At 49.3% G+C, this 22,201-nt stretch overlaps 1 protein-coding gene across 1 annotated transcript; it reads left to right on the top strand.

Annotated features, from left to right (window-relative positions):
• Positions 1–265: 265 nt before the first annotated feature.
• On the top strand, positions 266–22,189 carry LOC119142347 (eosinophil peroxidase-like). The gene is given in 15 exon segments (XM_037375185.1): positions 266–1,624; positions 2,484–2,558; positions 2,941–3,034; positions 3,951–4,126; positions 6,118–6,172; positions 6,424–6,464; positions 7,386–7,543; positions 8,648–8,854; positions 9,827–10,142; positions 12,628–12,788; positions 14,842–15,088; positions 15,469–15,629; positions 17,827–18,113; positions 19,787–20,010; positions 21,265–22,189. Coding segments are annotated over 14 exon segments (2,229 nt in total). The 5' UTR covers positions 266–1,624; positions 2,484–2,485; the 3' UTR covers positions 21,294–22,189.
• Positions 22,190–22,201: the final 12 nt, after the last annotated feature.

Raw genomic sequence — 22,201 nt, 5'->3', positions numbered from 1 at the left:
GGCACCTTCAGAGCCTCCGGCTGCCCTCCCTGCCCACAGCAGGGCTACCTCGAAAGTCAGTGGGGTTTGCTCAGGGGCTTGTAAAAGCGAGTGCTGTCGTCCAAGGCTGCAGATCCCACCCTGTTTCTGGGCCCTGTCCCAGCACGGCACTGCTCTCATGGCGGGGGGGGGGTGGGTTCTTGGATCTAATGGGAATTTTCTTTGCAGCACTGTGTGCACTTCAGAAAATACTTTGTCTCCATCCTTCCCATGAGACGGTTGAAGCTAATAGTGAGGCTCTCTCCAGGATGACCAAACGCTCGTGTCTCCTGTGCTCTAGGTGGATTCCCTCCAGGTTCTCAAAACCTGTCTGGGACCAGGGATCTGCAAACAGAACCAGTGCTCTGGCCGCAGCCTCACCTGTGACTCACTGCAATATTTGCAATCTGCTTTGCAGATTTGCTTTAAAGCACTGAAGGGTCAAGACAGTGCATCAAAAAGTATGGCTCCACCTGCAAATAGCCCAGCTTTGGGGACAGGGACACCTGCAGGGTCACTGCTAGAGGCACTGTACAGCCACTGTGGTTCCTGGAGTGCCCCACACAGGGAAGAGTTCGTTCAGCTGATAGACATTTAACCTCCCCGGAGGAACACCAGCAGAGACTTGGTTGCTCTCAGTCTGTGCTGCTAAACCAAGCATTTTCTGTTACAGAAGGAAAAACACAATTGCAATTTGTGATTAGGAGCAAGCTGAGGAGCAGCACTAGTGAGCAGCTCCTTTGCTTCTCTGTACACTGGCTTGTTCCAACGCATCATTCACCCGATGCAGCAGCATCCCCCTGCCCTGCCTCACCGGCACAGCTCCAACATGGCAAGGATTTGTCCATGAGCCAAATTTGCACTTGGACAGGGAGAGGGGCTTTGGCCAGGGGAAGAGGTGGTGTTCTGGTAGATGATCTCCCAGTGCAACAGCCGTTTGGGTGAGGGCAAGACCCTACCTGAGCTGCCTTGGGCTCAAGATCAGCAGCTGGAGGTTGGTGAAGCCTGTTCAAACTGTCATCCAGGGGCCTCCTCCTCCCCTGTTCTTGTCTACACAGGGAAGTGCACATGGAGCAGCATTCATGAACCCTTCCAGACCACAACAGGGACGTGGGGCAGGGTGCATCAGCGAGGCAAGATGGGGAGTGCTCAGCAGAGCAGACATCCTTTAGAGATGGTGCCTCCATGGGTGGATATGAAGACTTCTTTGACCTTTAAGAGCAGCAAAAGATGAAGAGCACAATGGGGGAGGGAACCTTGTCCCTGTATGACATCCCCAGAAGGAGTCAAGACTTTCAAAACCATGGCAAAGTGCTGCCTTGCATCTCGGCCCCCCGCCCCCCGCAAAAAACCTGGGGAAGCTTTGCTTGAGAATCAGGCTGTGTAAGCAGGTGGGTGCACATGAGCCACCCTGCTAGGGAGCTGGGGTGGGAGGTGGGTGCTGCACTGCCTTGGCTTCATTCCCCTGTGCGGGAGTTTCCAAGCCCTGTGGGTCAGCCTCACCAGGGTGCCCTGCTGCAGATAACGCCCTGCTGCAGATAACGCCCTGCTGCAGATAAAAACGCAGGCGCAGAGGGGCCATGGGGAGGACAGTAGAATTTTGCAGGTGAGAGCCTGGCCCATTGCACGCTTGCTTTTGCTTTTGTGGAACACTTGTTTCTGTACCGTGGGCGGGAGACTGGGGGGCTGGGGCTGTGTTTGGAGCATCCAGCTGAGGTCTGCGCTTCCCACTGCTTGTGTGATGGCTTCCCCCTCCTTGCTCCAGGGCTGGCAGAGCCACTCTCCGCCTGGCACCAAGCACAGCGAGGATGTGGCTGGACCACATTGCTGCTGTCGCTGGGGGCTCCTCCACAGGGAATGGTTTTAGCTTGGCATTTGAAGGTGGACTCTGGGCTACCTTTGCCAGCAGCTTCATGGTGGGTGCTAGGTAATGTGCAATAGGCAGAGCCCACACCTCTGGGCTCATTCTGATAGAGCTGATTGCTTTGGAGCAGCCTTGGGATGTGAGTGGATCAGCTTTGGGTAAAACCATCCCAAATGTCTACGTGTAGAGGACCTCCCATGCTGCCCTGGCTCATCCTTCTTCCCCTCCAGCTCTTCTAACCCTGTGTACCAGCTCTCCCTGCATACTCAGTGTTGCTGCCTGGGCTCCCTGGCAAGCTGCCTGCTTGCAGCACTCGCAGTGTGTTCTGTCCTCTGCCCTGTTTTGTGCCACCCCATGGTCCCAAAGCAGTGTGCTCCCACCAGCGCCTGAGGTCCCCAGGGCAGGAGGCAGCTCCCGTTGCACGTGCTGCTGCAAGGATCTCCCAGGCAGCACGATTGCTCTTGGGGAGCAGTGCATTGGGAAGGGGACACCTCATGAGCTCCCTTAACATGTGCCATCAGCAGTGTGGGCACTGACCTTCCAAATGCATGGCGAGATTTACAGGTTCTTGGTTTTCTTCACTTCTTGCATTTCTTCGCAGGGATGAAGGCAGGAATCTTCCTGGGGTTGCTGGTGATCCTCAGCCTGTTCCAGGCATCTCTGTCTTCTTCCTCTGGTATTGTCATTTTCTTAGGTTTTGCAGATCAGGTGCTCTTCTGAGTAGGAAAGGTAAAATCAAGTCTAGAAGAGCCTGTATTATTCTATTGTAAGCAGCAAAGTCCTGTAGAGGTGTCAACAGGAGTATGGTCAGTTCATATCTGCAGTGGCAGCTGATACTGGTGCCTTTTTCATGCCCGGGAGTCACTCAGACTCTCCTGAGGAATACCTGTATGTACAGATCTCTCTCTCTCGAGACTGAGCAGCAGCAATTGCTTCCAGCACTGCTGTGCCAATATCCCTGGGTGCTGGAGGCACAAAGAGAACACAGCTGCAGCGCAGGGATGCTCCGGGGTGGTAGACAGCACTTTCACCTCCGCTCTTTCCTTTTCCTTGCTGAGATCTGTCAGAGTTGCTGTCGGATGCGTCCCTCCTGAGCAGCGTGAGCAAGGCCAAGCAGCTGGTGGATGCAGCCTACAAGCACACACGCAACCGGTGAGAGCTGGGGCTGGGCTGCTGGCATGTGCTGTGTGCCCTGCCTGCACTGCAGCATCACCAGCGTTTCCTCCTTGCTCTAGTAGAGCGGACAAGGGTGCAAGGTCCTCTGGGAGCACAGTGGGCTGTAATCAGCATTTTACCTGCCTTCACCCTGTTTTTATGCCACATCTCCAGTCTCCTGGGTCTGTCCCTAAGAGCTGTAACTGTGTCCTCCTCTGTGCATGCCATTCTGCCCAGCTCAGTATTGCTTGGCTCAGTTTCATCCCTCAGGGATGCTCCAAGGAGGACTGAAGCCAGCACAGGCTCCTCCTGATTTCTAGTGGTTCCCCCCCCTACAGAGGGAGAAAACTGCTGCAGGCTGCAGTGAGGACATTTTGTGGGATCTGGGAGGAAAGCTCAGCCTTTGACACCATCGTTTGAGTGTGTACAGCCTCCTAGCAGCCCATACATGTCCCCCTTCAGTAGCCATCCTCTGAGACCCCTCACTGGCTTAGGGACCCCTCCATCTGAGAGGAGGCTCCAGCAGCATTAAGAGAGGGTGACTTGGAAATGTTTGGGACCTCTGGGAGGAGACTGGCACCTCCAGACGTTCATGAGCTGGACAGCAGTTGACTGAGGTTTGCTTGCCTCAAGGATGTAAAGACTTAAAATTTGTCTTCTGGCAGGTGGAGATGGGCAATTTAAGAGATTCTTTTCCTGCAACTCGCACTGCTCCTCTGCCGAGCGTGGCAGGAGCGGCCCTGGTCTCCCCCAGCTACCACGCGGGGAGGTAGATGACGCTGCCTTCGTTTGCAGTTCAGACTGGTGACGCACTAGGAGAGCTGGGGTGCCTGGCGCACTGGTGTGTAACCTGCAGGACTCCTGGCTTTGCCCCATTTCAGTCCTGCAGATGTTGTGTTATTCTCTCTTGCAGCATAAAGGAGCACCTGCAGAACGATGCCTTGACCCCCGTAGAGCTTCTGCGATATTTCAAGCAGCCAGTAGCAGGGACTCGGGCTGCCGTTCGGGCTGCAGATTACATGGAGACCACCCTGGCCCTCCTCAAGGAGAAGCTGCAACGGGCTGTGAGGGGCAACTTCAATGTCACAGGTAGGGGTTGCACTTTGCTGGGAGGAGGGCAGGGGAGAAAGATACGGGGCTTGATCAATGGGGCTTTGTGGGGCTTGGGAAGACGGGGTGAAAGGGGGTCATGATGCACCACAAATCCCTCGCATGTGACCGCAGTGAGGCAAAGCTGAGGTGTTTTTCTGTGCTCTCTACCTTAAAAAATTATTTGGGGGTTTATCAGTTAATGGAAGTGCTTTGTGCACTTCCCTGGTTCTTTGTGCAATATAGCAGTTAATGTACCGATGAGTCAAAGCTTGTCAGACTTTGCTAGATGATATTCTTTTGCTTGAGTAAGGAATGAGCAAACACAGAGGATGTGACTCAACCCCAGCATAAGTCATTTTTCTGCCAGGCTCCAGCTAGCAATAGTCAAAAGTCCCTGCCAGATGGTTCTGAGTCGGGAACAGCATGCTATGAGGAAGGCACAAATAGGGAATGCAAACGGAGCAATGTGAAAGGACATTTCAGTGTGTGTCTTGAAGGAGCAAAGTCCTCCATGAGGTGGCAATCCTGGCTGCCTGGCAAGACCAGTTTGCTGAAAGCAGAAGGCAAATCGGGGGCGGTGAGAGAAACAGCTCAGGGAGGCACCAGGCGGGCTCCTGCCATAGAAAGGTGAACTCATGGGATGCGCAGCGCTACAGCAGAGCAGCGCCAGGCCCAGACACCCGCCACGGGCTGCTCCAGCATCCTCCAGCACGGGCAGAGCAGGAGGAGGGAGGCAGCGCTGGGCTCCAGCCCCTGCGTGCAGCAGTGATACTGAGCCCCCCCAGCCCACCCGGCTGCCACCTCCCGGCAGGAGTGACCAGGGAACCTCCGAGGGCCTCAGGACAGGGTGTGCTAGCAGCTACAGCCCAGAAGGCTCTGCCGCTGACCTTGGCCGCTTCTCTCCTACGCTTGGGGAAACCCACATGCTGGGAACGCGAGGCCAGGTCCCCCCGTCCTGCCCAGCCATCTGATGGTTTCTTCTCCAGGCAGCTCTGAACAGTGGTGTCACACTGGTGGCTGCTTCCCAAGGGGGAAAACCTTGTGGCACACCACTAGGATGACTGTAGCTGTTAGCACCTTAGGGTGGAGATAAAAAGGGAGGGGAGAGAAAAGCAAAAGGGTTGCTGTAGAGGAATTATAGAAGACTGCATGAAAAATGTATTTGTGAAAAGGTTGTGATGATTCTTAACAACATGAGGTATGAAATGTTAAGGGGAAAAAAAGGGAGGAATTGTAGAGAAATGAAGCTGGGTTAATTAACATTGATGATATACAGCTGTGGGCTGGCTTCAGGGGCGTGGGTTGGCTGATGTGGATAAGGTGCAGCTATGGCTGGTTCCTGCTAAGTAGTTAAATAGCTCTTGAGGGGTACAAAAGATGGGCACTGGATGAAGAGAAACATGGAAGGAGCAGAGGGGAGGGCAGGCAGGCAGGCTCGCTCGCTCGCTCGCTCGCTCTGGATGTAGGAGAGACAGGTTCAGCAGAGGCAAGAAAGTGGAGGGGCTGGCCTGAAGAGTATGAAGAAACAGCACGAACAGTAGATGAACCTTTGAAACCTTGTGGGGGATCAGTGGCTGTGCCAGGCAAGGCGTAGGAACTACTTACTGAAGTTAACCTGGTATGGGGTGGTAAAAGCCTTGTTGCAGCCAACTAGTTTGCTTGTGTTGCGACAGGTTGCTAGTGCTAGAAAATAATTCCACTGCTGCACAGGCCTAATGTGTAATCATAAATATGATTTGACCACAACTTTGCTAGGTTTAATGCTTTCCAAACCAGAAAAAGCAATCTGCTGCTCTAGAGAGCATCCTCGGCACATCTTTGAGCAGCAAGACCTTAAATAACAGCCCCTGACGCTCTTACAGATGATACTGTGATCAGAAACCATTTCAAGGGTGCAAGAAGGAAAACTTGTTGCTGAGCCTGGGAGGCCCTGCAAACCCAGCAGGGACAGTGTGTTACGGCATGTTTCCTCTGTTGTTACCTGGCAGACTTGCTGACACCAGATCAGCTGGGGATGATTTTCAAGGCAAGCGGATGTGACCAGCTTTTAATTAGTCTTGCTTCGAGGGTTCATGGTGTTGTACATGAACTAGTTCTTTGGCCAAAATATGAATAGCTCTGTATTGGGGACTGACTTTTCAGCCCAGGGTCTCTGTTACCAGGCTGCATCTTTTTGCTTTCTCTGTGCTTTGTCTGGCTCTGCCCCGTTGCAGGGTCTCGAAGGGCTTCCTGACCCAAACCCATACTGGGGCATGATCTGTCTGGCTGTCGCCCTGCCCCACGCTGTGTAGGAGGAAATCTGGGCATGCGGGCTGCGAGAGAGCACCTTCTGCGTGTCCCGTGGACAAATGGAGGGGCATGACTGTAATGTGGGAGACAAGGGAAGCTGTACTAAAGAGTGTTTTAAAAGGGACAGCCTAGGAGCATTCCCCATCCTTCTCCTGTTACTGAGAGCCCAGTGGGCAGAGCATCCCCTGGGAGCACCTTGGGCAGAGGAAGGAGTTCAGACAGCAATGCCTGCCTAGGGAAGGCTTTAGCCTTCAGGTATCTGTATAAGAAGCGGGGAGAGAGCTACCTGCCTCCTCAATTTTCAGACAGTGGTGTCTTCATTCAGGAGGGGGCTCTGGGTTAAGGACAGGCCCATCACATAAACCAGACCCTGAAGCCCTGGAGAAGATGGGCTCAACTGTTCCCTGTGCTCTGTGTCCCTCCATTGCTTGGCCCTAGGCAGCGTGACACACGGTGTATGACCGGCAACCCGAGAACACATATTATACATGGACTCCAAAATGAAATATATTGTTAGTCTAAGGTTTTAATGGTCTAATCAAACTACAATAACCACTTACTCCAATTACAGCATAGTAAGGCTCACAATCCAAATCAGCCTGCTTCTATTAAAGATCACTGGTAATACCATTAAATGAACAGGCATAAGTCGCTACCCCTTTTCTCTGATGTTAAGCTTTCACCTTTGTTTTCCACTCATGGCCTGGAGTCAAGGGCCCTTCTTCAGGCTGGATGACACAAGGAGTCACCAGCAACCTGGGTTCTTGCCTGGGAGAAGCTGAGGCTTGGTGTGTGTTACTATTATTGTTGTTATTATTAAACATGAGGCTTATTGATAGCACCAAACCCACAGGGCTGCAGTAGCTTCCAACCATTGTACATTGCTGTGTGATCCCATTCCAAGGTTCCTGTCCCTCTCTACATCTATGAGCGCTTGGCCCTGCCATTATCCTAATGACGCTAATAGTTTGCTGTTCTTCCATTCACTCCAACAGGAGAAACCCATCACTAGGAGCTTCAAACAGAGCCCTGGTCAGATGGTTGCCAGCAGAATATGAGGACGGCGTGTCAATCCCCCGTGGGTGGACAGAAGAAAAGCCTTTCTCTGGATTCCCCTTTCCACTGGTAATGTTTGTTATCTGAAAATGCCGTACCAGGGCTCAGGGACTGTCGGTCCTTGGATAGATCACAGGTGTCCAAGTGCATGCTCAGCAGCTGCCGTGGGGGGGATCAGGGGGAGGAAGTTAAATTCACCAGCTCCAGCTTGATCATATGAGAATCTTCAGGGTGATCTAACAGAAATACTTTCTAACTCCCATGCTGTGAGGAAGAGCAAAGGAAAATAAATCTGATAACTGCAGAATTGCAGGATTAAGAAAGAATTACTCAATGTGTTCTTTTAAATTAACTGCGTTTAAGCCAAAGTGATTTGCTCACCTTTTTTTGATTTGTTTGTGGAAGCTGGTTGTCTCCTGAAAAGCAATATGCCAGAGGATAAAAATGAAAAAAGAATCCCCAGAATAAAAACCATCCAGCTAGAAATTCTGTGTGTGGGTCCACGGCGGGGTGACCTGTGGTGGGGTGTGTGGCTCTCATGGGGCCTGGAGTGGGGACGCTGTGATGTGGTTTCTGCTCACTGGGGCTTGGTGCAACGACAGTGCTAGTGAGGAGCTCTGTGATTTTCTGGGTTGTGTGTCTGACACTTGTGCTTTTGTTGTACTTCCGAACTGTTCTGCAGCACAGCGTCAGGGCTTGAGCAAAGTTTTGACCACTTCTCCTGTAGGAATACATGAAGGAAGAACTGGTGGGGAAGTGTGATGGATGGAGAAGGGATGAGAAGGAAAAAGGGCTTTGGGAGTTCACTGAGATAACTTTCAGAAATTCCCAACAACTATTTTTTTCCACACTTCTATTTCAAATTGGTCTTTTAAAATCTGTTACCTCTCTTTCCCGGTTATTCAGTATGGCTCATGCTTAGCTGTGTCCGTATATCCACCAAGGGATGTACTCGGCCTAGAGGCTCAGAAACCTGGCTAGGGCCAGGACAGTGCAATGCTCAGCAAAGGAGGCACTCAGTAATGCCTTCCAGCTCAGGCAGCAGAGATTTGGGGTTTTTTCTGTGAAGTGTAAGAAATGCATCATGAATTCTTGCTGATGGCCATACAAACAGACGCACCCATTCATACGAGTAATTTCCTAACACACATGTTCTGCCTTCCTCCCCTGCAGGTTGGAAAGGTGTCAAATGAGATTGTCCGCTTCCCCCCTGGGCAGCTCAGGATGGACCAGCAGAGATCACTCATGTTCATGCAGTGGGGCCAGTTTATTGACCATGACCTGGATTTCAGTCCAGACACCCCAGCCCGAGTCACCTTCAGTGGCAATGTGGACTGTGACATCAGCTGTGCCAAGCAGCCCCCTTGCTTCCCCATCAAGGTACAGCCAGCCTTTCTCTAGCAGGGAAGAGAGGGAGAGGGTATCTGCCTTCCAGCCAGGAGATGCTGGTGGCTCCCCAGGTCCTTGGCCACAGAGGGACATCCTCCCAGAACAGGCCAAGGGGGTCAGACAGCTCTCTGTAAGGTAGCAGTGCTGGATCCCAGGGGCTGTCCCCAGATGTCAGACACAGCCCCAACCTGTCTTCCCCCCATCTCCAACCATTTACCCATCTCTCTCAATGATATGGCTTTGTTTTGGGGGTATGGTGCGAAGACAACATGGGTGATACCTGGATTATAGTACATGTGTCAATACCCCAGCAAACCCTTGCCCATTTGATGGTTCAATGCTCAGTAGTGCATGGGGCAAGGGAGTGGTGAGCATCTCCCAACAGTGGCCAAGGCATTAGCACAAGTCACATTGCAGCCTCTGCTCCGGTGAATGCTTAGTGATGTACGCGTCCACCCTGCAGCCCTGCTCTTCTGCCTTTGAAGAGGTACTGTGGCTCTGGTTGTCCCATGTACCCGTCTGTCCTGTCAAGAAAAACTGTGAATGGACAGAGCAAGCACCAAGTGTTTGCCCAACATGCATCTGAGAATGCAGGCAGGGTCACAAGTTCTGCATGACAGCTGTCAATAATGTAGATACAGACACTAGACTCCAACATGAGATAGGAAGCTTTAAAGATTGAATCTGATATTTATATATTCAGGGGGAAAAGTTTAGGTATCTTAATGGAAATTTAGGCATCTCCAGGCTTTCATGCATATTTGGGTCTTGGACTCCTAAAATAGCACCCCCACTGTCATTCTGACCCTTCCTATTTGGGATTTTTGACTGACCTCCATGCTGTCTAGCATGGGGACTGTCTTTGAAATGGATCCTGCCTGGCTTTTCTTACGGCTGTAGTATCACAGTGCCGTTTCTGCACCCCTGAACTAGTGATGACTTATTTTTTTTATCTATCTTCAGATCCCACTCAATGACCCACGAATTAAAAACACGAAAGATTGCCTTCCTTTCGCCCGCTCAGCTCCTGCTTGTACCGGCGGCACAGCAATTCAAGATCAGATCAATGCCATCACCTCCTTTCTTGATGGCAGCATGGTGTATGGCAGTGAAGTGTCTTTGGCCAACACACTGAGGAATCAGACCAGCCAGCTGGGCTTGCTGGCTGTTAACCAGAATTTCACTGATAGGGGGAAGGCATATATGCCCTTCAGCAACATGCAGAAGAGCCCATGTCTTACAGCCAACAAGGAAGCTAAAATCCCTTGCTTTCTTGCAGGTAAGTTGTGTGCTGGCACCCCTAACCCTGAAATCCAGAGCAAACAACTCCCCCAGCTCCAGTTCATTTCTTTATTTGTTTGGTTTTCTTAAGTAGAAAATGGAGCATAGCAAAACGTCACAAAAGACTGAGACAGGCTGTGCTAAGTAGGAAAAGGTCTTCACTGCATTCAAGTCTTCTTTGTGATTGTATGCATGGAGTGAAGCTGTCCCATCTGTGCTCAGCAGCTCCGGCGTAGGGCCCAGGGAGCACATGGGGCTGCTGGAGGTGACCTGGGAACCACTGCCACGATGGAACCAAGCAAATGCAGCAATAGCAGACTGGCCTGAAGGCAATGGCTTGTCTATATTTGTAATTTGGTAGCCATCTCTCTTCTGTCAGGACAGGTACAGGTGTGTTGGTGCTTGAAATGTTGAAATGTGTTGGTGCTTGAAATGTTTCCGCATGAAACATTTGCCTGGGCTGTTGCATATCAGTGTATCTGCTGCACTGTGAGAGCTTAGATCCCAGCTGGGCTGAGGATGAGGCTAGCCACAGACCAGGGTGACCTTTTAAGACATGTCCCCACCACTGAAGTCTGAGGGTGCACTGACAGCATGCCAGCCAGGACATCAGCATAGGCCTTCAGTCCATCAGGATGGCCTCCTGGTCCATTTATCCTTTGTCACACTTCTGGTATCCTCCTGTCTACTTCTTCAACGTGGAATAACTCCTTCTGTCCTGGGCACAGCGTGCCAAAGCCATGCCTCCCCTCCAGCCAAAACACCGCACAGTCACCACAACCTTCCTGTCTGCTGCCGTTTGCTATCTTCTCCTGTCCCAGCACACAGAGACAAGATAACTAACCTTCTGGAGCCTACAGCATTGCTCCCTTCTGCCTGGACCCTACTGGTGAGGACCAGGATGTTGCTAAAGCCTAAGACCCCGGGGAGGGACATTTCTGATATACCTTGTGAATCTGTGTCTCACTCCCTGTTCCTTTTCTTTTGACAAGCAGGACCTCCTGGCCAACTCCTGCTGGCTCTGGCCACCTGGACTGTCCATGACACTGCTGGAGAAAGCTTGAGGGCACAGCACATCTCATCAGCTGTGGAGCTGATTTCTGTTCCCTTGGCCCCCTACCTATCTGGCCTAAGCTCCTCTGGACATCATCCCCATGGTCCCTGGATACCATCAGGTCCTAGTTGTGGGACCAGTGGCAGAGCTCTGCTTGCTGTCATCCTCTAGCACCCTCCTTTTAAACTCCTGGTGGTTTATGGTCTCCTTCAGCCTCCCACAGCTCTCCATCTGTCCCATCCATTGTTTCACATCTTCAGCTGCTTCCGCAGTTCTGTGCAGGTCTCTCCTTGGTGAGGACCATGCAAGACCTGTGGCCAAAGGCAGATGCCCAGTGAGGAGCATAATGGGCAGGTGCATTGGGTGCTTCCCACATGGGCTCCCAGCCCCCAGGACTCGTCAGCTAGGGGCTGGAGCCATCGCTGCTCCGTAGCTGGGTAGTGTAGGGAACAGTCAGGCTGGCTCAGAAGCTCCTTTGAAAATTCAGTGTCTTATTTGTGACTTTTCCGGTCCCTGAGAACTGGGGAAATTTCACGCGTGCAGTTGCCTAACAGGGTTCAGCGATGTCCCGCTGGAGCTCTGCTGGAATCCCTGGGTGTGTGTTCTGCTTGAGGAAACCTCACAGTGCTGCTTTTGTTTCTTCTTCCGCAGCCTCTTACAGACAGCCTTTGACAGTAAATGAAAAGGGCTCTGTGCTGAATGCAAGAGCCAATCCCTCTATTTACTATGGGACTTGGAGGCTAAATACGACACATTTACTCTTCTCTGAGTGCCTCTTTATACCCTCATCACCTGCTTACTCTTGGGTTTCCTGCCCTAGATGTTTGAAGAAGGATTTTATATTTCATTGTGATGCCGTTTGTAACTTATTCCTCTACGTTGTGACTCCTTTTGCTTTTTACTTTTGCTCACCAGGGGGCTTGATTATGACAGTTATCTCACTTTGGCCCTAGCTTCAGCTGGTTTGAAGGATGCCTTCTGACTTTCAGAGCTCCCTTGGCCATTCTGACCTCCTTCTGCCCATTTCCATTTCTCTCTTGAGCTGTGAGACAGTCTCTCTGATATGAGAGCCTGCAGAACACCTGCTTTATTTAGCTTAAGTTAATGCTTCTAGCCCTTGTTTGAAAAACCCCAAAAACTTGCCCATCTCTCTGTGTTGCTGAGCGCAACCGTGGGGGCATCTTGGCTTTTGCTGCCTTGGCAGATAAATGGCTTTTCACTGGTGCTCTCCAGCTCTTGGGGCCTGGAGACCCTGGTTTCCTTCTCCTGTGTGTTTCTTACCAGTCATCTTCACAGTGCAGATACTGAGACATCTAAAAATGTCTCTGTGCATGCTTCCCAACGCGACATTTGCCTCCTTCCAGGGGGAAGCAGCCAAGCACACGCAGGTTGCTGGCAGTACAAGTCTGCTCACTTGTGGTACTCCTAGGTGATTCTCGAGCAAATGAGATGCTGGAGCTGACATGCATGCATACGCTCTTTCTGCGGGAGCACAACCGCCTGGCTAGGCAGCTGAAGAGATTAAATCCCCACTGGAATGGAGAGAAGGTCTACCAGGAGGCACGAAAGATCCTGGGTGCCATGATCCAGGTACCAGCCACCATGTTGTATGTCCTGGCTCTTCTGCCTTGTCTTGCAGTATCACAGAATGAACTTGATGGGGTTTTTACTGTGGGGTGTCCAACGGGTGTGGTATTTTGAGGTGCAAATGACCCGATTCTTTCCACCAGCTCCTTTTGCCCAAAACAAAAATCACATGGAGATACCTGAAATAACACACACAGAGGGGTCCCCCTGAATCTTTGATGTCCCTCTACTGTTAAATTTCCAAATTGCTTAATGGGTTTTAAACTGCACATCTGTGTTTGAGAAATGTGAGGACAGAGAAGTCAGAGGAGAAGCTTTTCTAGCCAGTGTTTGGTACAGGGTAAAAATGGTATTGGAGATTTGGATCAAAATTCCTCTGAGTTGTGAGTCATCCTCTCAAGAAGCCCCATGTGCTGGTGCATGCAACCAGCCATGGCATTCCTCTGTCCTCACTGCTTTGTGGCAGAGAGTCCCTTGGGACTGTGCTGCAGCACAGACTTTGCCCTAAATGAGATCCTACAGTCACAGAAAAATTTCTGTGCTTGGAAGGGACCTCTCCAGGTCTCTTGTCCAACCTCTGGTTTAGAACAGGACCAGCTTCAAAGCCAGATGAGGTTTCACAGCCAACAGAAAAAGCAGGCTCCTATGAGAGAAGACGACATGGGGTTTCCAAAGGCGGTCCTTAATCATGACTAATTGGAAACTTGTCTTCTGAGTTGGCTCAACAAACAAACAAGCAGGAATATCAAAAGGTTTAAATTTTTAGAACTGTCAGTTTAAATATAGTGCTGTTGAATAAACATGTTGGGTAAGCCAATGTGGAGAGACTCAAACAACTGCACTAAAAACATTGTCTCCATCATCATGTTTAGATGAATGGTTTCACCCTGCAATTTTCAACTAAACTGAAAACAACTGAACTGAAAGAGGACAGATTTATATTAGATATGAGGAAGAAATTCTTCACTGCGAGGGTGGTGACACGGGCACAGGCTGCCCCAAGCAGCTGTGTGTGCCCCATCCCTGGCAGGGGTCAGGGCCAGGTGGGACAGGGCTTTGGGCAAGCTGGTCTGGTGGGAGATGTTCCTGCCCATGGTGAGGGGGTTGGAACTAGGTGATCTTTGAAGTCCCTTCCAACCCAAACCATTCTACAATTCTATGAATTATTTTCACCTACTGACACAGAATCTGATTTTTTAAAAAATTATATTGTGCACCCTCCTCAATGTCCCAAAGAGACATGAGACTAGAGTTGGACATCTTTACTATGGGAGGACTAACACAGCTGCTCGTGGGTGGTGATAACATCTGTGCCAACACTGTTGACTTTTTCTTTGTCATGTGAAGCATGTAGGTGGGAGGGAGGAGTAAATTCAGTTCTACCTGGCTGATGGGGATGGCCTCTACCTATAGGACAAGGAGGATTTGGCAGGCTTTCTTCTTGCTCTGACCTGCCAAGCTGTTGAGGCAGGGAGGAGCATGTCTGGGGACACTTGAGTGCTGGATCCCAGTGCACTGGTAGAGGATGAGCGTAGGTCAGGCACAAGCAGAGTCTGTGCTTCCTGATCTTCCTGGAGCAGTTAAGTCCACTTAGCATTTTCATGGAAATCACTGCATGTCCACACAAACCTCATCACTGCTAGAGAGTGTAGAGATGACACCATGCATGGCTGGAGAAACCAGGAGCCCAGGCAGTGGCCTGCAGTGTCTGTGCCTGGAGCTGCACCACCTGTGCCATGGTACCATGGCTAGTATAGAAGATGCTTTGAACCAAAGCCATGGAGCTGAAGAAACCAAAATGTCACTCAGTGGTGCCAGAAAGGACCCTCGCTGGACTGCCAGAGCAGCTGGGTGAAGGTCTGATGAGGTGAAAGAAAGATTGGTCCTGGGGAGTCTCTCTGCTTCGCATCTGTGCTAGCAAGATCTCCTACATAACTCCCATCAAAGTAGTTCAGTGTAACAGCTCCTGTAGCTGGAGACACAAACCAGAACTTTGCTTCCAAAGAAACTGATGGCCAAGCAATTAATGACTCACACTTTCCTTGTTTCCCCCTAGATTATAACCTACAGGGACTACCTGCCTCTTCTGCTGGGAACCAGTTTCCAGGGTTTGATTCCTCGCTACCAGGGCTACAATGAGTCTGTGGATCCTCGAATATCCAATGTCTTCACTCTGGCTTTTCGTTTTGCTCATGCTTCAGTTCCCCCAACTGTTGACCGCTTAAGTCAAAGTTACAAACCCATGGGTCCCAAAATTCAACTCAGAAACGCCTTCTTTGCTGTCTGGAGGATCATTAAAGAAGGTAAAGCCTTTCTTGCACCTCTGTTTATTTCATTCAGCCTTTTTTGCCCTCTCTGGACGCACTCCTGCTTCAGCCAAACCTAAAAGTGGTTTGCATTAAATTTGTTGAGTGACCTTTACTACCAGGCAGTTTTTCCCAACGTGGCTGCAGTCAAATGTGGCTCATCTTATTATGAAGCACGCAGTCTGGTTGCTTAATTGCTGTAGACTCTGACAATTTTATTCAAAGTATTTTCTGTTTAATTCTTGAAGTGCAGGAAAATTGATTCTCTTGTATTAGAAGCTTATAGTTAAATATAAGCTGCATTCAGCTCTCCTGAGCCTCTCACACACACACTTGCCACCCTGCACTGCTCACAAGTCCCTCTGTAACCGTTGCAGGTGGTATTGACCCCTTTCTCTGGAGCCTGATGGCTAATCAAGCCAAGCTGATGACACAGCAGCAAATGGTTGTGGATGAGCTCCGGGATTGGATGTTTGAGCAGGTTGAAAGGATTGGATTTGATTTAGCTGCGCTTAACATGGAACGTAGCAGAGATCAGGTAAGTTGGCTGCGGGAGCTGAGCTTCCAAAGAAAAACAAGTGGAAATCAGACACTCCTGAGGTTGAACATGGAGAAACTTCTCCAGCCCGTGCTCAGCTGAAATTACTGCTTCCTAAACCTTTTCATAATTTCTGTACAGCCATAGGTAAGTGGATAGGAGGCGGAGCAGTGAAACCAAAGCCTGGCTGGAGCTGGAGGAGACAAGTGGAGACTTGTGACCAGAAGAACATAGGGCATTGCAAAGAGCAGAGCCAAGTGTTCAGTAACCGCGCCATTTGTATTGTTCTTCAAATGGCAAAATTGGTTAAGGACCTCCACAACAGATTTTTGGGAGCAGAACTGGGGCCAGATGTCCCCCGTGGCTTCTCCCCAGGTATCTGTAGTGGTCCAGCCCAGCCACGCATGGCTGGAAGAGCAGATCACAGCATGAGAGGAAAGCCTCATTGTAATTTCTCTATAAAGACTGTGTCCCAGAAAAAAAGCATGTCAGAACCATTCTCAGGGCTCTGCAAGGTGCAAAACCAGTGTAATGGCATTGCGAGATGGTCTTGAGAAATAGATTGTTGATAGGACTTTACAACTGGTCGTGGGTGTGTTGTTGCCGAAAAGCGCTGTTAGGCTGATGTAAGTGCCTGGAGCTGCCGTGTCGGTAACGTCCTGGGAGATGCAATAGTGCTCACCTTGAAACTGTGATGAAAAAGGTACTGGATTCACCGGTTTTAAGCCCAGACAGAGGCTTTGCAATACATCCAGGTGTGTGATCAGTCACAGGCTCTGCCTTTGCTGCAACAGAAGGCTGCGATGTTTCCATGCTGTCTCTAGGAACATTATTGTGCAGAACCTGATCTAAACCACAAATTGTGAACTTACAGCCTTGACGGCTGCTCCACTGCAGCAGAACAGACGTGTATTCCCAGTGTGAATCTGTGTTTAGCTCCTAGCGTTTGGGTCTCAGCCCAACCCCAAGTGTTACTGCACTCGGTGTTATACAACCTATGAAAGTGATGACAGTATAGCAAGATCAAAAAAGCTTCCTAATTCTTTTTCTGATAAAGCAAATTCTCAGTGTTCTTGAATTGTTTGATAGTGGTGTGATCCAGGCACCATATGCTGTGTCTTTTTTTCTGAATTCTCCCCAATTTTTAGACATCTTGCTCACAGCTCACTGCTGCAGCAGCAGCTCGTCTCTGCACCTTAACAGTTCACTGGGCTGGCAGGTAGGAGGATGCGTTAGCGCTCCACAGACCTTTCCTCTGCATAAGTGGCCATTTGATAAGACACTGAGTCACAAATTGCCCGTTGCTGGGTGCGTGCCCTTTCCACCAAGGTGCAGAATTATGCACCAGTTGCGGCCCCATGGATTTTCAGCTGTTTGCAGTACAGAAAAATGAGTCCAGCTGGCAAAGTCCACTGGCCCACTCCCACCTGAAGTAACCTGTGCTACGCAGAACTCTCTTTGCAGTGTGGGGTGGCTTGTACCTGTGGCTAGACACGGACACGAGGGAGGTCAGGTGTGGGGAAGTACTTGGCCACTGTCCTGTTGTACAACAACATCTTGTCCAGGTTCACTTCCAACAGAGGTAATATCAAAGAGTTTTGTGAAGACTTCTCTCCTGTGGCTCTGCCTGAAGGTATCTGAAGTTGTATGCTCCCTGACCTCCTTTAGGGTTCCTGGGTCCCAGTGAAGATGAGGCAGCCATTAGGTGTGCCCAGAGCCTTCATCTGAGCACCCACAGCACAGGGTTAGGGGCGGCCACAGCACACACAGGATCAAGTGCCTGCACACAGATCTCCTTTGCTACTTGAAATGTCCTGGGGACACTCCTCTGGCTCTCTGCTGCAGCTTCGGCAAGGTGTGGGTCTCCCATAGTTCCTCCATCACATCAGCAGAAGGTTGTTCTGGATAATCCCTGGCTCTGGAGCCTGTGCACAGGCACCTGCAATGCCGCTGAGTGGAACAGCAAAGCAGTGCTGGAAGGTGGTGGAGCAACTCCCACTAGCAGAGATCACTTGCAAAGACATAGCCCTTCCACAAACGGCATTGAAATGCCAGGCAGGAGGTACTGGCTGTGGAGGAGTGAAAAGTTGATGGCATTAACAGAAATAAAGAAATGTTTAGAAAGATGTTTTAAACATATAGGGACCCTATCTGTGTCCCCAGCTTTGGGAAAGAAAGGAAAAAATCTTTACAGGAGGGAGAAACATGTTACTGATCTGTCTGCTTTGATATCCAACTACTTGCAGGTTATAACTCCTGGAGACAATTCTGTGGGCTCTCGCAGCCTTCTGGATTGCAGGCACTTGCTCGAGTGTTGAAGAATCCTAATCTGGCGAAGAAGTTCATGCAGCTGTATGGGACACCAAAGAACATTGACATTTGGATTGGGGCACTTGCAGAGCCCTTTGTGAATGGAGGCAGAGTTGGGCCTCTCATGGCTTGTCTCATTGGCACCCAGTTCAGAAACATTCGTGATGGGGACAGGTAAGAGAGGAGCTGGGGATTCAAACCCCAAAGGACAGAGGGAGACAGGAATTTATGCATATTTCTTTATGCAGATTTGGAAACTGTTCTTGTTTGTTGCTTTTTTTTATTATTATTATTATTCCAGATGTTTTTTTCCCTTTCTGGTGATGTTCTTATTGCTTGTCCAGATGATGGTTGAGATCCTAGGCTAAGATCCTTTCCCAGCCAAGTGTTTTCACTTTCAGACCATTCACTGCCAATCACAAATTGTGCAGACTGGATTGCCCTTCTCCATGCTGATGGTCCTCACCCAGTGTGAACATTTGAGCTCTGCTCCTCCTGCAGACACCTGTTTTCGGGGAGGCTCATATTACTGTGTATTCAAACCTCAGCTCACTCCAGCAAAGGGAAACTATATATAAATACCTTAACCAGAAGAACAGGTACAGCTCTAAAGGTGGGAAAACCAGGATCTAGATGGATTGACTTCACCAATTAGAAAAAAAGCTGTCAGGTTTAATTAGCCTAAATAGCTTGCACTGATAGTAGATGCTCAGCATCTGCTAGTGTGGTGGCTCATGCTCTGGGTAGTTTTGAAAATTTGCCTGCAGACCAAGGGAAGTTGCTATAGGACTAACACACTGTCAGGCTTTGCAGGGAGTAAAAGAAATTAATTGTTCTCTCTTAGTTAAGTCTTAGCTCAGCCCAAGCTGCTTCCCTGGCACTGGTGGCATTCCTGTACCCTCTCTGTGGGTCTGTCTGCTTCTTCTGGGCTACTGCGCCCTGCAGAAGTTAAACATCTGTCCACCTCCCCATCTCCTGAGTTTACAATACACAGCTTTGCACCATCGCAGTGTCTTATGCACCTCTCAGGGGCCTTAGAGATGATTTTTCATTGCTTCTCCTTTCCACCCCAGTTCTGAGTTGGAACCCTGTGGTCTGGGTCATGTCCACCCATGTGGACATGTAGCAGTGTTTGGCCTTCACTTGCACCAGGATATGGGTGGCTTGGGGTTTGCTTGCCAGGCACAATAATTTGAGCAGTGTCGTGTTTGAAACATACCTGAAGTCCTCCTCTGCCTTGAAGATGCTCAGGGGGATCAGGTGCAGAAGTGAGTTACAATGCCCCATTTTAAGCTGCATTTCTGAGGCAAGGTCCTGCACTTGCTAGCAATATAGCCTGAAAATGGGATCATGACCAGTGTTTCTGGCAAACTGTTCTGCCTAGAAAGACTTACTATGAGCTCAAACCCTAGTACTGGGAGCTTAAAAACAGTCTAGTGCACATCTAGAAATCCTGTTCTTATGGCAGGATACAAGAACAGATTATTTTTTTTTTAAAGACAGTAATTACAGGGCTGGCTCCAGCATGACAATCCTGTGGACATAACCACAGCTTGCGCACAGAACAGTATGTGCAGACTTTCCTAGTTGAAAGAGGGTGCCTGTATCTCATTTGAGGGAACACAGGACAAGGCTTTGATTCTACTGCAGCTTTACTATAGGTCCATGGCAGAAAAGCAAGCTAAACTATCCAGCTGGTGAGTCAGGGCTCAATTTAAGTAATAGAAATTTAAATTTCTTCTTGGCAAAAGAAATGTGTTATTGGTGTTAGTGGGAAATACCGTTGCAGGAGTCTTGAATGTGAAGAAGCCAGAAGGCAAAAATCTCTTATCATCTTTCTCCTGCAGGTTTTGGTGGGAGAAACCAGGGGTTTTTACTCCTTTGCAGCGCTGTTCACTGGCCAAAATCTCCTTGTCACGAATAATATGTGACAACACCGACATCTCTAAAGTACCAAGACATATTTTCAAGGCTAACAGATACCCTTGTGGCTTTGTGAGCTGCAGCAAGATCCCAAAGCTGGACCTCAGAGCCTGGAAGTCAACGAGGACCAAGGAAGCTGCAGAGCAAGGTATAAGCTTCAAACAGCAGGTAGCTCCTGCCTGCAGCTGTGGGAGATAACCAGACCCTGAGGATCTGAAACAGCTGCCTAACACAGGTCTGAACATATGTGTCAGGCATGTATCTAGCACATGTGTAGATACATAGTTTCCTCAGGTCCACCGTGAGTAGTACCGCCAACATGCAGATTTTCCAGCATTGGCATTACAAGACCAAGCTAAGCACCCTGCTTTGGGATTTTTCTCATTTACAGGCCTTTTTAGTTTAGCTCTTTGCTGTTGATGCCTGTGCTTTTCTGCATGGGGAGTGATGCCCGGCTCGAGGAAGCTGGTCTTTCTGTCTAGCTGGTTGGTCTGTATTTTGCACAGCTCCGAGCAGGCTGGCAGCTCATTCTGGTCAGGCCAAAAGCAGCCCTGCGCTTGGACAGAGATCCCCACTTAATGGAAGAGATTGAGGTGTTTGATTTCTGCTAGGGAAGTTTTGCCTGTATTTACAATATTTCCCTCGGCTGCCTCAGTATTTGTAAAATTCTTGAGGTTTAATGTTTTTCTTCCAAAATACTCTCTGAAGTAGAGAGGGGAAGTAGAGGTAGGAAAGAGTGGCTCTCCCCTGGGAGCGGTAGACTGCTAACAAAACGTCATCTTTCCTTTGCTGTGACAGTCAGCCCTGCCACGCTCTCCTGTTGATATCCAGGCTGTGAGAAGGAGCAAACCTCCACTGTCAGACAACTCCACCTGCAGTCAGCTCCCACTTTCTGTGAGGGTGGTTCACCATATTCTCCACAGCGTTATCAGCTTGGAAGTGTGGCAGGGTACAAACGTAAATGCCATCCTCATGTGCTGGCAGCGTTTACATTGGATATTAGGAAAAATTTCTTTGCCAAAGAGGTTGTCAAGCATTGGAATGGGCTGCCCAAGGAGGTGGTGGAGTCACCATACCTGGAGGTGTTTAAAAAACTGCAGATGTGGCACTTAGGGCCATGGATTAGTGGTGAACTTGGCAGTGTTGGGTTAATGGTTTGACTCAGTGATCTTAAAGGTCTTTTCCAACCCAAATGATTCTATGGTGCCAGAAAAAGTGAGACCTGTAGGATCTTGCAGTCAAGGAGGGATCCCAGGAGGTCTTTAGAGCAATCAGGACTAATACCAGAGTTATCAGTCCCTCTTCTCTAGCTTAACCTGTGGAAATCAGCCACGTAAGATAACAGGGAGCTATGGTGTGTCCTGTTCTCCTTTGATAACACATTGCTTTTTATGTCCTGTAGAAGAAACACCTGGTGACTTTCAATGCTGAATGTTGAGGATTTGCCAGAAGTCCAGACTTGGGAAGCTGCTGAGATGGATTATTATTTTTTACTGTGTTTATGCTTTTACTGCCTCAAATGTTTGGGCATGATTGCTGTCATCTGCTCAGTTTAGTTTGCATGAAGTCTTTTCAGCGAGATGGATTCCAGCGGTCAAAGAACTTCATGAAAAGATGTCCCAGAGCTGTGCAAGTCACTCAATATTCAAAGCAAAGCAAAATGAGTTATCCAGAGACTGGTTCCAAATCAAACCATCTGCTGGCTTAGGCAATTGCACATACGCTGTGTTCCCGTAAGCTTTACTGTCAAAAACATGTTTTGGACCCTCCTTTCAAAATTGCCAGCCTAAACAGAAAGAGACTGGGTCATTGGAATAACTGCTTATTCTTTGTCCCGATTCTGTAAGTACAGAAAAGTACATACTTCAGTTTCCAAAGAAAAACTACTTATTTCACTGTGCCTTTAGATGAAGCAGAAATAGCTATCAGGCACCCCAAACAGACTTGCTTAAAATGCCCTGTTTTGGGTTTTGCTTGAATATGGAATGAAGAAATTGTCCACATGGAAGCAAGCTGTTTTTTCACCATTTTTTGCCCTTAGTCCAGAAAGCCTAAGGCATCATCTAGTGTGACAGAAATCCATGACAAGTTATACCTGCAGCCTGGCACGAGCCAGTGTGACTTACCCCTGGGCTGTGGAGCTGACGGGATGTGTCCTGGCAAAGATAAGAACAGTTTTAATGTACAAGAAAGTAAAAGCCAATCTGGTTTTACTCCAGCTTTGTCCCCTCAATATCTTTTCGTGAAAGGGATCAAAACCACTTTCTCCTTCCTCTGTAGTCTGCTATGTTACTGTTATCAATTAATAAACTGCAATTTTGAGCTGAGGCGAAAATGTT

Source organism: Falco rusticolus, chromosome 1 (genome assembly GCF_015220075.1).
Source record: "Falco rusticolus isolate bFalRus1 chromosome 1, bFalRus1.pri, whole genome shotgun sequence".
NCBI classification, from domain to species: domain Eukaryota; kingdom Metazoa; phylum Chordata; class Aves; order Falconiformes; family Falconidae; genus Falco; species Falco rusticolus.
This window is presented reverse-complemented; position numbering and strand designations above follow the sequence as displayed.